This window comes from Pangasianodon hypophthalmus, chromosome 3, assembly GCF_027358585.1.
Source record: "Pangasianodon hypophthalmus isolate fPanHyp1 chromosome 3, fPanHyp1.pri, whole genome shotgun sequence".
NCBI classification, from domain to species: Eukaryota; Metazoa; Chordata; class Actinopteri; order Siluriformes; family Pangasiidae; genus Pangasianodon; species Pangasianodon hypophthalmus.
Genome location: NC_069712.1, coordinates 26,799,131 through 26,815,671, shown reverse-complemented (window position 1 = coordinate 26,815,671; position 16,541 = coordinate 26,799,131). Strand labels below are relative to the sequence as shown.

The following is a 16,541-nucleotide window of genomic DNA, read 5'->3' as shown; positions in this document are numbered from 1 at the left end:
GGTGAAACATGTTGCAACTTTTTAAGAGTGTTGGTATCATGAGTTCCTCCCAGAACAGATTGTCAGCATGAACAGTATGGTGGCCTGACACCTTCTGATGATTTTTTTTATTCAGTTGTCACTTATTTGTCTTTTTGAATGCAATTAAGATTTCTTTAAAAAAATATATATTGTGTATATTGTATAATTCATACAATTTTAGGAAGGGTACCAATAATTCTGGAGGGCACTGTTGGTGTACTTAATGAACTGGCAGTACATCAGGACACCTTATCTCTAGATCTCTAGCAGAACTAATCTCTAGAAATGATGCTGATGTTTGTTGGCTTTGTTTGTGTTTATTTTTGCTCCTCGCTTATATATGTCTGATATTACAGTATGATGCTTTGGGATATAATGAGGGTATACCATGGTAAACTCAATCTCTGCTGTTCCACCCTCTTAATCCCCTCAAATCCACACACACACACACACACACACACACACATACACATACAAATGCAGCTCTCAGTGCTTCCCTGCTGAATGATGTCCTCATAAACTTGTCGTAAGCATTTGAAAAGAAAGAAATTGATGATTTCGATGAAATTCAATGATTCAAATCATCTCAAGTGTATGTTTCACTTGTAAAAAACAAATATGAAAATAATTTCATGTGCATCAAGTTACAAGTGAAGCAATACTAAATCCTTTTGCATAACCTGCCTGCTAATTGAATCTTTGTTCCGTAATATTATTAAAAAATATCACATAGACAAAGAAATATATTACTGCTAGACACTTTGATTACTGTTTTTGTTATTTTAGTCAGCTTTAAATGTTAGTGTTCAATGTTTATTACAGTACAACATTCTTCTAATAATTATTATTATTATTATTATTATTCGAAGTGTACTCGTAACATTAGGTGTGATGTTATACGGTTCATGTTTTATGTTTCAAGTCTGTTATTTATTGACTAATGCTTTAATGATGCTATGTATAATTTATAATTAATTAAGTCAGGCATATGAAGTCAGGCAAACGCATCACACTCGGAGGAAAGCGCTATCTGCCCTCTTCTGCATACATGAGCTCACAGACTCCCCTTTGACCAAGAAAGCGCAGCCAATTTTGCTTTTTTTTTGTCAGATAGAATTTTTATCGTAACTCCAAATTGGAGCTGAAATCCTTAAAACTACATCAAATTCTTCTGTTTAGTTACCCTCAGATGTAGAGCTTGACTCTCCTCACCATTTTTTCCCCCTAAACCTATCGTAGCACAGATAAAGATTCAAAAAAACTTCACTGGCTTTGTGCCACAACATAAACTCGGCGAACAAGCATTAGCCTGATAATATTAATCCTCGAGTTAGTGCTCATGTGTGGAGCAGCAGCATATCAGCAAGACTTCGTTTCATTTATTACCATTCTCTTAATGAGCGAAGCCACGATTTCACCCTCATAATGAACGGGAGATTGAATCAATTAAGTGGTTAAGATATTGATTAGAAATAAACACCATCTATTCCCTCTCCGTTTCGTTAGTGACATTATACACACAGCCAGTTATTCAGCTCTGTACCTTTAACTGATGGACTGATGCTTCATATGCTTAAGTCTGGGGGAACACAGATAAAGCCCTCACGGCTAAGAACAAAGAATATTAAAGTATATTGTGTTTAGATTCTGGTGATATATATATATATATATGTTGAAAATAATGCATATTAAGTAAATTTGTCAAGCACATCATCACCCTGCTGTTTCTTTCATACTTTCTCTTTTTCACCCAATATCCTTCCTTTCCCCTTTCTCCATTTCTCACTCTTTATTCCTTTTTTCCCCTCACCTACTTGTCTGTCACTGTATCTCGCCTTCGTTCTCGCTCGCCCTTCTCTCTTTTGTATTTTCAGTCGCTCCTTCTTTCTCTCCTATCACTCTTTCTCTCATTATGTTTCGCTTTCTAAGTTGAATGACCATACTGAGCTCCAGCATTACTTTATTACATGGACAACTCATAATTGTGAATTAAACGTGATAAAATAGCCTACATCCTGCACACACATTGTGATTTCATGAGCTCGATTTAGTATCTTGTGGCTTCGTTAAGGCGTGCGCATGAGTAACTGTCGGAACATGATACACCAAAAAAAAAAAAAAATTAATTAATAAATGCTAAATAATAGGGCGTGCTGGATCAAGTGCTATTCTTCCACCTTTATTATTCTAAATAATGAGGATGGAAGCCATCTAGTTAAATTAAATTAAACCACATTTTAATGTGATAAATGTGACAATTGCAACTAGGACTATACTGTAATATACTAGATTCATATTAGATTAATTTTATTTTATTTAGATTTATTTAGTAGATTTATATTGAATTACAATTGACAGTGAAGGAAAAACATTATTTCAGCCTTCAGCATGTATTTTCTATCCTTAATTTTTTTTTTTTTCTCGTGGTTTTTATTTGTTATTGAAAAATCTGGCAACCTCAGAGGTATGAACTGTATGCGGGTGATTTGTATATTCTCAATGGTGCATCCTAAGCAGGGGCTTAGCCCATATCTGAATACGTTTACATTCCATCATGTAAGTAAGCCGCCAACTCTGAATATGAATGTCTTTAGTCTGAAATGAGAAAAACACTTATTTACAGTAGAAGAGGTAAAAAAAAAAAAGCAAAAGACTAAGACACAAAACTCTGTGACAATGTCTTAATGTCTTGATTTGAATGGATAGCATACTGCAGTAGTTTATTGTCATGCCCAAAAGCAGTTGCCTTCGTTTCTCCTAATAAAATGTTATGTTCATGTTATTTATGTGGCAAGTTAATGAGTATATCATTAACTTGTTGTGTGTTTTAAATTAGCTGATGTTGATGTAGTCAGTCACAGTGCACTTGTCATGTTATTACAGTGTTTTACAGCGTCTGGGCTTGTATTTGCGTGTCACCATAGGTCATCTTTTCATTTTAAATCTTTCATCTTTAGTTTATTTAAAATATTAAATCAATTAATGTAATTCAGTTGATGTAATTAAATGCATAATGGCAGCTATCAGGCAAAGGCATATAATTGGTGTAACTGTTGTTTTGTTTTGGCAGGCGGATGCAGAGCAGTATTGCAGTGTTGGTGAATTGAATATGAGGCCTAGTTATGTATTTAATGCTCCTTTTTTTTTTTTTTTCTTGGCCCCATTCTGCAGACATTATTTGTCATTTCTGTGTAGAATAGATTTTGGTGTGTGTTCTGAGAAAAGCAATTGATTCTTTTGTTGCTAATTTTTACACCACACTCATTGTTCGTGTGCATTGGCAGCGGAATTGGTTTGTGACCTTAAATTAGACCTTGGTGCCAAATTCAATCAGAAGCGTTTTAAAGTCTGTAAAAGATGTTTAATTCATGATGAGATTATGAATTTGAGAGTTGGCTTTAATACAGTTTGGCTATTATACCACACTGGGGCCTATTCAGCATTGGCAAATTAAGCTTCAAAGATACGTCAATAGACAGGCCAGAGAACTTCTCCATATTCAGATTTGTGCAGAGTAGGTGTAGAAATTTATTTATTTTTTTTTTAGGCAGCCCATTAGGATTATTGAAATCATCTTTGTACAGCTCACGGCTTTGAGGATGGCATTTTTATTACGTAGAACTCTCAGGGCAAGTGCATCTTGACCATCACTTAGCAGAAAAGCAAAAGAAAAACATTTTTAAAATTAATATCATGCTAATATGATAACTCAATACTTAGCTGCTTAACATATAAGTTTATACGTGTCGGATTAGTTATGCTGTAAAGAACCATCAGAAGATTACTGTTTGCACAGCTGACTGGTTCCTTTAGATTTTTTTTTAGACGCATTAATAAATTATTAAATGAAAGAAAACGGTTTATCTATATAGTTACATTTTTTTATATGGATAAGAAACTCTGACTTCAGTTATGCACTTTTATTTTGTACTTTTTTCTGAGTTCAGGTTTATATGTTGAGAAGTGAATTTTTAATCTTTATTTATTATATAGCTCCCCCCTAACCCCCTTGATTTTCAGTATTCTGTGTCAAACCACCATCTCTTGGCATTTTCATGCACTGTGCAAATGAAAATGTGGTTCATTTATTTCTTATTACAAGATTAATGTCCTCATTATTGTGACTGAGTATAGGTAACTTCTAGGACAGTGTTGCTCTTTTAATAACCACAGTAAGGTTTTTTCCTTTCTTTTTTTTTTTTTTTTTAAACCAAGTTATGATTCAAACTGAACCTCAGCCAAAAAGTTTTCCTAGAACATCTTGATAGTGATTTCTTTTGTGTTTCTTCTATATCCACTCTTTTTCACACCCAGGCAGGGAAGATTTGATGCCCCAAATGTTTCACATAGAAAGGGCTTTAGACCTTCCAAGGTTCAAGTGCATTGTTGGTTCTGGAACACCATATTCTATCAACTTTCAATGAAGAGATCTTCCTGTCTAGCTGGGCGCAATTGTCTCAGAGTGATAAAAGCAGGAATAGGTGGCACTTTGGATGGGAGTGTTTTGAGGCTCTGCAGCTATTCACCCAAGCTGTTAATAGTCCTCTCTCTCTCAGACGGAACTTTTGCACCTCTTCTATAATGTACATTACACCACTTCAGTCCTGATTTCCCTGTCAAACTGCTTCAGATGCTCTGATATTTTCAGAGTTTGATATTCTTGACAATGAATTTTGTAATATGAGCATTTCTATGACTAGTAGCAACAGCCAATGAGAGTTGGAAAGAAAATCAAATTCATCTGCTGTCATGCACAGCAGATTCCTGAATCCAGTTATTCATCCAATTACACCAGGGGTCTCCAAACATTTTTCAAAGGGGGCCATATTAGATTACATCAAAACACCTGGAGTTGAAATTAAATAATTAATATGAGTAGACTTTCAGGTTTAATTTGAGGATTTTACATTCAAATTGGGTAAACAGTGTAGGAATTACAGCACTTTTTATATGTGGTCCCCCCTTATTTAAGGAACCAAAAGTCATTGGAAAAACTAACATTATTAAAAGTGACAATTTACAATTCTTGGTTGCAAATCCACTTTAGTTAGGGACTCTTTCATGAGTTCACGAAAGGTTTTCCATGCTTAGTGGCTGGAAGCATTGTCACTTACTAGCTCTAGTAATGTTCTGCAACCCATTTGCTCTGATAAAAGGTTGCTTCTGCCAGGATATCTTCCAGCTGCTTCAGTTTCTCTGCCCTGTCATCCTCTGAATATTATTGCATTGCCCATGATTTGTTTCATAATGATCTATACTCTGTGGCTAAAAATATATGGACACCTGACTATCAAATTCATATACATTTGAGGTCAAAAGTTTACATACCCCTTTCAGAATCTGCAAAATGTTTATTATTTTACCAAAATAAGAGGGATCATACAAAATGCATGTTATTGTTTATTTAGTGCTGACCTGAATAAGATATTTCACATAAAAGATGTTTACATATAGTCCACAAGAGAAAATAATAGTTGAATTTATAAAAATGACCCCGTTCAAAAGTTTACATCCCCTTGATTCTTAATACTGTGTTGTTACCTGAATGATCCACAGCTGTGTTTTTTTGTTTACTGATAGTTGTTCAAGAGTCCCTTGTTTGTCCTGAACAGTTAAACTGGCTGCTGTTCTTCAGAAAAATCCTTCAGGTCCCACAAATTCTTTGGTTTTCCAGCATTTTTTGTGTATTTGAACCCTTTCCAACAATCACTGTATGATTCTGAGATCCATCTTTTCACACTGAGGACAACTGAGGGACTCATATGCAACTATTACAGAAGGTTCAAACGCTCACTGATGCTCCAGAAGGAAAAACCATGCATTAAGAGCCGGGGGGTGAAAACTTTTTGAATTTGAAGATCAGGGTAAATTTAACTTATTTTGTCTTCTGGGAAACATGTAACTATCTTCTGTAGCCTCTGAAGGGCAGTACTAAATGAAAAAATATGATATTTAGGCAAAATAAGAAAAATGTACACATCTCCATTCTGTTCAAAAGTTTTCACCCCCCGGCTCTTAATGCATGGTTTTTCCTTCTGGGGCATCAGTGTGTGTTTGAACCTTCTGTAATAGTTGCATATGAGTCCCTCAGTTGTCCTCAGTGTGAAAAGATGGATCTCAGAATCATACAGTGATTGTTGGAAAGGGTTCAAATACACAAAAAATGCTGGAAAACCAAAGAATTTGTGGGACCTGAAGGATTTTTCTGAAGAACAGCAGGCAGTTTAACTGTTCAGGACAAACAAGGGACTCTTGAACAACTATCAGTAAACAAAAAAACACAGCTGTGGATCATTCAGGTAACAACACAGTATTAAGAATCCAGTGGATGTAAACTTTTGAACGGGGTCATTTTTATAAATTCAACTATTATTTTCTCTTGTGGACTATATGTAAACATCTTTTATGTGAAATATCTTATTCAGGTCAGCACTAAATAAACAATAACATGCATTTTGTATGATCCCTCTTATTTTGGTAAAATAATAAACATTTTGCAGATTCTGAAAGGGGGATGTAAACTTTTGACCTCAACTGTATGCTTGTTGAACATCCCATTCCAGATTTAGTTTCCCTTTGATGTTATAATAACCTCCACACTGCTAGGAAGGCTTTCTGCTAGATTTTGGATCATGGCTATGGGGATTTGCCCATTCAGCCATTAGAGCATTAGCGAGGTCAAGATTTGATGGGTGAAGATGCCTGGCACATTCAAACTCATCCAAAAGGTGTTCAGTGGGGTTGAAGTCATGGATCTGTGCAGGCCACTCCAGTTCTTCTACTCCAACACTGGCAAACCATGTCTACATGGACCTTGCTTTGTGCACAGAGTCATTGTCATGCTGGAACATGTTTGGGCTCTGTAGTTCCAGTAAAGGCAAACTGTAATGCTACAGCATACAAAGACATCCTATACAATTATGTGCTTCTAATTTTGTGGCAATAGTTTGGGAAGGCCTACATATGGGTGTGATGGTCAGGCGTCCATATAATTTTGACCATATAGTATATTTGTGTGGGATTGCATGGGTGAAATGTAAGCACAGTAATAATTGCTTCTATAAAAAAATTATTTGACACACCCTAATGGTTGTTAGGAATAAAATAATAAAGAAAAGCAAATACAACATGACTCCTGGTGACGCACGGTATAAAAATAGTTTATAGAGTGCAAATAGTTTGTTTGCATTATATCTCCAGTTCTCTTTGCAGAACAGTCAATCCTCGCTGCCCAGATCTCTATAGATTCCTTTCATTTCTCTTTTCTCTTGTTTCTGTACTAAATAGTGCAGAAATATATGAAAGACAAGACTTGAGTTTATTTCCGTGAGGATTTGGGGATCTGGTGAACTTTGTCTATATCTTTTATAGTGTGTGTGCCTCGTCTACAATCGCTCATGTAGTGTGCACACTACTAAATGTACAAATGACCAGATTGCAAGTGAGGTAAGTTGTATAGTGTGAACAGTACTGCGATGCTGAGGTTTTGAAATTCATGTAGCATTCACTTGGCATAAGTTTCAGCAGTGAAGCCTTTAACTTATTTATCTGGCTCAGAAAATCCTTCAGATACGGAAGAGACTCAGTGGCTGATCTGGACAGCTCCACTACCTATAGGGAAAGCCTTTCTCTCCGTTGGAGCACTGTGCTCTCCAGCTGCCTATTCAGTGCTGTGCAGTCTTCCTGTACTTCCCTTAAGACTGGGTCTACACTGCTGCTGTTCCTTACAATAGCATTCCTGTGCTCCTGGAGGAGTTTCCTTTCTTCGCAGCTTTGCGACATGGAGACACGATTCTGGCCTCAGGGTGACGAGCAATATGTCAATTAAGATTTGCTCAGTTTCATGCAAATCAGTTATTATGCTGCAAGGACACACAAATGACCGACTCTAGTAAATTCCTCAGACCAATTCCATAGCATGGGTTGTCTGTCATTTCAGTATTTTTGTAGTCTTTAGCGCCTATGTACAAAATGGAAGAACTTAACCATGTGCTATGTAAAAGTTATACAATAACATGTAAACAATTTGCCATTTCTGTCAAAGACACCTTCTGCTTCTATAAGAACATTGTGTTTATTCCCAAATTTGACATGTTTTGTCAGGCAAAATCTACATCCTAATATTAAAGGTTTTTCCTGTATGATCTGGTAATGTGTAAAATTCAGACTGTCAGGAATCACCTGTGTATATAAAGTACCTGAATGGAAATTGTTCCTGTCTGCTTACTTGTGTGTGTTTTGGGAGGTGGGAGGAAACCGAAGAGCCCAAAGGAAACCTTCGTAGACATGGGGAGAACATCCCCGAGCTCACGGATCCTAGAGCTGTGAAGTGCCAATGCTACCAGCGGCAACACCATGCCGACATTATATGATTTAATAAAATAATTTTGCTTTTTTAATCTATCGCTATCCTGTTGGTTCAAACATGTCAGTATGGATTGCCTGCTAGTGTAATAAGGCCCGTAGGAGGTCTATAATTATTTCAACAGTCATCTAACATTAATAAGCAATTTTGAGAGAGCGAGAGAGGAAGGGGTGGATAGAGAGAGATTTCACTATTTTTCATTCTCATTTCTATATTTCTCTATTTTACATTATTCTCACTCTTGCACTCTCTTTCTGGCTCTCATGCTTTCTCTCGCACACTTTTCCAGTGCCCTCTCTCTGTCTCTCTCTCTCTCTCTCTGTCTCTTCATCTCTCCATCTCTCTGTCTCTTTCTCTCTCTCTTTCTGCCTCTCCCTCTCTCTGTCTCTCTGTCTGTCTCTACCCTTCCAAAACACACACAGTGTAAAAGTCGCTTGTGGTTCTCTGCCCTCATTCCATGGAGAGCTTCATTTCCATATCATTTGCATATTTCAAAGAAAAGTGGGCTAATTAATCATGTGGCCATTTAGCATCTCATTAGTACTCGATGCTGGAGCCCTAGCCAGTGTTGGCATGCCACTCGTTCTGCTCCTCACTCTGATCTCCATCCCTCTGTCCCTTTCCTCCCCTCTTCCTCAGAGCTCACACTGGAATGTTTTTGGAGAAAAAAGCTTTTTTCTGTTGTTGTTTCTGTTGTTAGCTCGCTTTTGATAAACCATGTAAGACTTTTTCTTCATTTAAAGCACAGCTGAACTATTTAAAAATGACTGTAATAGTGAATTCTGAAGTAAAAGGATGGGTTTTAAGATTACTCAGACTGTTCGAGCTGGTTAAATCTGAATGTGGAGCAGCAGCGGCTCTTGACCAGTACAATGTTAATAACCGCATAGCCTCAAACAAAATTAAGTGGAGAGGCTATCACACTTGAATTGTTTTGAGTAACCGTGTAATAGGCAGTTGAGAGTCAACGTCATATTGTCCAGCGTACAATCTAGCAGCTCATTTTGAGCATTTTCACACATGGCTTTGTACAACTGTATCCGATACAGCAGGTGAGTTTCCTGAGGAGCTAATATCATTAACCAGGGTTGCCAGGTTTCAGCAATATTTCCACTCCAACTAAAAACTACACAAAAGACCTTAAACTAGCCCAAAGGATTCGGACACTGGAAAAGGGAGATGCATTATTCTTTTGTCTCATCCTTTCCATGTGAAGCAAGGTCACTGTGGTGCGCACGCATTCCTGATGTATGGATATTATGCACTCTTTCCCAATCTTTGCAATATATCTTAAAATAGAAATAGTTCTGTACATCATAGACGCACTATCTGCACTTACACTTTGCCTTTGTTTGCATCCCTGACAATCTGGTCATTAACTATCCTATCCACTGCTCCTCCTCCAGTGAAAATATTCATTTTCAGAGTGAGCATGGGGTAGTGGGATTTCTGCCCCAATGCACTTCAAATAGAGCTTGTTGCAGTTTACATTTTTGACCACTAGGTGTGATAGTAATTCTACGGAGCAAAATTGCGATTCCACATTATTGTGCAACATCTGTGTAGAAACACGAGCAAATCAATGGAACTTCGCCTTATATCTGTCAAACAGCAACTTTTTTTTAAATCATCAGTCACTCAAAAGTGGCAGTGGAACTGTGTATGAGGACTTAAGGAAGATTAACTTATCTGTTGAATGACTGACATGTAATTGCTGCACCTTTGGATGAGCCGCCACTGATGTCAGTGAACTCATTTAATAGCCACTGACAAGACTCTTCTTTACAAAACAAGGCCAGGGTATCTATGTCTGTGTCCTTCTCTCTTTTGCTTTTCCTTATACTTATCTTTCATGTCCTGTCACAGAGGGATCGAGTGGGTTAGTCTGACCAGTTTCCTGTCCTTTGCCACCTCTGCTCCCAACAACATGGGCCTTGTGAGGAATGAGCTTCAGCATGTGGACTTACGTACAGGTGAGCCCTACCCATACACACACACACACACACACACACACACACAGACCAAAAGACCAAAAACAGTATCCAAACCCAAGTCTCATATTCATATGAAAAGAGACACTGCCATATAGCTTTCATTCCTACTATCCAGACAGATTCATTAAGCTGATTGCAAAAGTGCCAGTTTGACAGGAGAGATATTTCTGGGCTAAATAATTAAATTAAAAAATCAGATTAACTTTTAGACCCTGAGAAACTCAGTTCTGCACTCTTGGTTTTATAAGCAGGACTCATTTAATGCTCGCAAAAAAGGGTATATATAATTAGACTAGGTAGGATTTAGGATTTATTAGCAACTAATCTGGGGTCATATTGCAGGTATACCCTGACTATGAAATCCATTTCCAATCTCATTTAGGACAGTAACTATTACAGAATAAAAATAAGCTCATTATCTTATGTATTAACTCCATGCAGGAACAGATAATGTTGCCGACGTCCCCTAAAAAGTATCCTAACACCAATGGTGTCGGAATTACTTGATAAGAAATTGTGACAGATTGCATAAACACTAGCTTGCTTGTTACCATTTTCTAGCATACAATACAATTGATTATTAGCAGGTAATAGCTTCTATAGGCAGTGGTGATGTAACTAGCTGGGTCTTATGTAATTCTGATTGGCCTTGGGGAGGCCAGAAAGGAGTTGTAGATGTAGACGCACTCTACGCCATGTTGTTTTCAGTGAAAACTTTTTCGACAAAGGTCACTAACATTAGTTTGGTTTTTATTTATACGTTCACAGCGGAGGCTGCCTAGCTATAACGTTCTGTAATATCTAAAGCTACGTGGGTCATTGGTTGTTGGTTACAGACGTCATAAATGATTATTAATTAGTTTGGAATTTTCAAGTTTGGTGTTGAGAGCTGCAGCATAGGTGTTTTTTATTATTATTATTATTATTATTTTATTATGCTATATTGCATTTTAGAATGAATAGATTGTGGTTGTTTTGGTTAATTTGTGCTTTTCTGTAAAGAAAAACATGCCCACAGTTTAATGGATAAGCTGACCAAGCAATCATCAGCAATGGTTACATTTTACCGTAAGTAGTAAGCAAAATTCATAATTTTATTGTAAGAACCAACGTGTTATATAAAATGTGGTCCTAGAAGTTTAAGATGCTGTGTCCTCCAAACTCCTGTGTGTGCACCAATTATTAATGAACAATAAATGTGGCCACTACAGGTATGATTCACATGAATAATTAATTCATAATTATGTATTTTTAATATTGTCATTAAATGGCATTCCAAAATGTTAAATCTATTTCCATTGGCCAAAACATGCATTCCAGGGTAAAATATTATTCTTACAATAAATTTTTAGATTGTCGCACTGGACTACACTTCCTAAGCACTTCGATTTGAAAACCTGACTTAAGTTCAGACGCATAACTGAGATATCTGTCCGAGCAGTACGTCTGATGTCTGAATACTGATTTGTGTAACTTCTGTATTAACTAATCTCTGTCTGCGTAACTCAACTCTGAATATGGCCCAATATGTCCAGCAGGAAGCCATTTTAGATTCAGCCTGTGTCAGTCCGGGGCAAAGCGTATCCTGTCAGCCAGCTTTAGAGGATGGATGGAAAAAGGCAGAATAAGAGAGAGATGGGACCATTAGTGAAATGTTTGAGAGGGCAATGGCCCACACTGCTCATTATTTCTACCCTTTTAACAGCGGCATTTGGGAAATGGGGCAAAAGAGACCACAATTTGTGAGAGAATTATTGCTAAATAGCATTCTGTTTTGCTTTCATGGAGGATTTTTAGATGTCTTAGGGAAATCTAATGACAGAACATAGCCTGTTTGTTGTGTGTTGTTATGCTGTTTGTAAAACCTCATGCTGGTTTGAAAGAGTTTTTAAGATATCCTGATCATTGTTAAACATTGCTGAGCTTGTTAATACTGACAAGTGTTGTGTAATGTGGCGAAGCATCCCAAATAGCCAAATATCCAAAATAATGATGTACCACAAGCTGTATAGTTATTGAGATAAGGCATTGTCTAAATGTCTAAAATGTTTGATAATAGCACAAACACATGATAATAAAGCTGATAAAGGCATGAAGGCTTGTTAAAACCAGTACTAGATCCTGATGCGTATTATTCACAAAATAATATCTGTGACAAATATAATTCCAAATGTGTGGTTGAAAAACAACGCAGAGTGTCTATATCATTGCTAGTTTTAAGTGTTATTACAAAAAAAAAAACACTCAAGCAAAAGGGAAGCTTTCATATTGGTTAGTAAAATGCATTATCTATCTTTAAAGTTCTCATGAAATCAAAATAGGTGTTTCAGAGCTTTTTTGTGCTTGTCCCTTAGTCTTATGGAAAGCAATGCAAAAGTATATCTAGAAAGAAATACCAGAAAAAAAAAACAGTTTTAGAGATTTTCGCCTCCAGACTTTTTTTTTTTTATTTTTTTTTATTGACACATTTTGGTACTAGTCTTGAAATTGTCTGATTAACTGCTCTCTAGCATATATATCCCGTTCCCAGGGATCGATTTCACTCCAAAGTAGCAGTTTCTTCGCAGTAAAACTGGTTATTTGTTGTGTTCACACATGTACACACATTACTTCCACACACTGTTCCCTTTCCCAACAATCCCTTGGTTGAGAAAAAAATAGCTGTAGTTTATTCATTTTGAAGAATGTGGAATTTGTACAAGTTCATAGAGGAGTGTTTTGCCAAATTGGGGAATTCAATGCTGGAATTTCTTCCTACCCCTTTTTTTTCCTGACATTCCACTTTTTGGACGATCTTGTCTCAGTTGCTTGTGCAGAATGTGGGCTGATTATGCCTGAAAACAGGTGCAAACAACTCAGTCCCTCGATCAGACCCTCGATTCCTGGCTCTCTTCTGTGCGTATGCCTGGGTGTATGTACCAGAGCAAGACTCATAATCACACCTTTGTGGTGGGTGATTGAGATTCTAGCATGGCCCTCTTCTGCAGGCTGTTTTCCTGTCTGCTGCTGGTTCACCTCCGTAGCTTGATTAGCATGCTGTCGTAATTATAACACGACCGTAATGAGCAGTCAGCCCACACAATTTAAATCCTCAACAAAAAGCCTCAGCAGACTGAACACTCGTGCACAAGCATAGTGGGTTTGGCAAGCTTCAGACCCCTTCATTTTTATATATTAAGTGTCCTAGTTTAAACTTAAAATGGATTGAATCAATCTACACACAATAACCCATATTAAAAAAAAGCAAAAACATGCTTTTATATTTTTTTTGCTGATTTATTAAAACCCAAAGACTAAAATCTCTGGCAGCGATTGCAGCTTCGAGTCTTCTTGGCTATGTCTCTGCAAGCTTGCACACCTGGATTTAGGCAATTTCTGCCATTGTTCCTGCAAGATCCTCTCGAGTGCAATCAGATTGGATGGGGAACATCTGTGAACTCTCCAAAAAGGTCTATGGAGTTTAAGTCTGGGCTTTGGCTGGGCCACTCAAGAACATTCAGAGACTTGTTGTAGAATGTTGTAGAGCTGAAAGGTGAAACTTCACCCCAGTCTGAGGTCATGTGCAGTCTGGAGCAGGTTTTCTTCAAGGGCCTCTCTGTATTTGCCTGCATTTTTCCTTCCAAGCACCCCTATAGCATGATGCTTCCACCACCATGCTTCACTGTAGGGATGGTATAACCAGTTGAACAGTACCTGGTTTCTGCCAGACATAGCTCTTGGAGTTCAGCCCAGAGGGCTCAATTTTTGTCTCATCAGACCAGAGAATCTTTTTCTTCATACGATTAGAATCCTGTAAGTGCCTGCCATATGCCATATCCCATGAGTGGCTTCTGTCTAGCCACTCTACCATGAAGCCCTGATGGATGGAATATTTCTGACCTCAGCCAATCCACATTTCATGCGCACTAATGGCAGAAGAAAGATCGACAGCGCACTTCGATTTTAATCTCTTTTGGCAAGTCCATCATTCGATTATCAGTTATTAGTAGGTGAATTTATATGTTTTGGTTTTTAAAGAGATATTAATTACTCAATTATCAATGGAATAAGCCTAGTTCGAGAGCTATGAGAATCCCCTGCCGAAACCATGCATCGTTTCAGCCAAGCTGAGCAAACTCTCCTGCTTACTAATTACACTCATCTGTTGCTCATTATCTCCTTCGTTCCCTGTACAAATATCTTTCAGTTTGTAACTCACATTGCTATACAGGATTATATAACAGAATATACAAACAAGAAATCTGCTCAATACTCCACTACATGGAAGAAGCGCTCTCATTGCTGAATTTTATTTGATCTCAGGTCTTTACTACTAAGTGCATTTTGTCCATAGCAATCTGCTGGATGTAATTACAAGCATGAGGAAGATGGCTGTCACATGTTAAGACACGTGAAACCAGCCAATCACATCTTTTGCTCATGCAGCATCACAGGATAGCGTTATACATGCAGAGGATCCCATCCGCCTTCCGCATACATGAGCTTCCAGACGCCTGTGATTACTTAGTCGCTATGATTGACAGGGGAGAGAGAGTCTGCCATCTCCTCCACCCTGAGAGCATGGCCAGTTCTGCTTGCTTGAACCCTTGGCTATGGATGGCTTGGCTACGTCGGGATTTGGACTAGCGATCCCCCGGACGATGGGGCGAACGCTATTCTTTTGCGCCACTCAGGAGCCCAGTCAAGTGGAGTGTCTGTATACCAGTCAGGTATACATTGGAGTGACGTTATTTGTTGTTGGAGCAACATAGTGTGAGATGAGTGAAAAATATACAATAAATACACAGGATGGTTAACTAGACAGGACAACAGAACAGTATTTGATGGGAGAAATCAGTGCAAACAACAGTCTGTAAACTGTTGGGTGTGAAGAGAAGTGTAGCTGCAATATCAAGTAAAAAATAGCAGCAAGGACAACTTGTCCCATAGCAGCATTCTAAAGTGCCGGTGTGCCGTGATGGCTGGGGGATGGTGGGTTGATGCGACAGGTTTGACTGGTCCAAGTGGGAGTCGGGAGGCAGCAGTGTGTTGAGTAATCTGACTGTCTCAGGAATAAAGCTGTTTGGGAGTCTGGTGGAGGTGGCACAGATGCTCTGGTACCTGTCAGGATGGTGAAGAGTCCATGAGAGGGGTGGGAGGAGTCGTCCACAAAGCTATTGGCCATCAGGATGCAAGGTTTGTGGTAGCAGACCCTAGACACTTCTTAGCTTTTCTCACAGTTCTCATAATGCTCTAGTTTCTCATGAAGTGAGAAATCAATCTCAATTAATAATTAACAAATGGTAAAATCCAGCACAGAAAGGCATTTTAAGTCTAGACTTCTTAATAATCATATGCTCTTCTATTTTTAATGTATACTGTCAGGTTACCTTTGAAAACATTGCTCATCTAATATAAAAATTAGCTGACATTAGGTACAATATTAGCTGCTTGTTACACTGAAGACTTTCGAAGACCAGGGAATACGATTGACAAAGAATTATGTTTGATTAGTCTCATTGCACATACATGAAACATCTACAGCTAAAATGTTCTTTCTCCTCCAGCTCTCCATAACTGAGGCTTCGAGCTCTCTTCTGTCAGAGCATTAAAAAAACATAAAAATTGATTGGCCATGGCTGCCTATGCTGCATACTCATCCTTGATGATGATTGACTAGCAGATAGAACTTCATAAAACTAAGTTTGGGGATGGAACTTTTTTTTTCATATACAGTGCATATCCGAAAGTATTGGAACGACAAGTCCAAGTTCTTTAATTTTTGCTATACAGTGAAGACATTTGGGTTTGCGTACTCATCCTTGATGATGATTGACTAGCAGATAGAACCTCATAAAACTAAGTTTGGGGATGGAACTTTTTTGTTTTCATATACAGTGCATATCCGAAAGTATTGGAACGACAAGTCCAAGTTCTTTAATTTTTGCTATACAGTGATGACATTTGGGTTTGAGATCAAAAGATGAATATGCGACGATAGATCAGAATTTCAGCTTTTATTTCCTGGTATTTACATCTAGATCAGATGGGACATCAGAGGGGACTGTATTACACCAAAACACCATAGGAGAACAAACTGTCTTCTTGCTGTTGCAATATAGAGATCAGCTTCCAAAGCTTCAGCTTTCATGCTAGTACCAGCATCAATGCCATCTGGTAGA

General features: G+C 37.8%; 1 protein-coding gene across 1 annotated transcript in view; it reads left to right on the top strand.

Moving 5' to 3' along the window:
- wdr11 (WD repeat domain 11) overlaps positions 1-16,541 on the top strand; it is a 100,852-nt gene that overhangs the window by 42,510 nt on the left and 41,801 nt on the right. Inside the window, exon 12 of the mRNA XM_053232560.1 lies at positions 10,253-10,359. Within this exon, the coding sequence (XP_053088535.1) occupies positions 10,253-10,359 (107 nt within the window). The remainder of the gene's footprint in view (positions 1-10,252; positions 10,360-16,541) is intronic.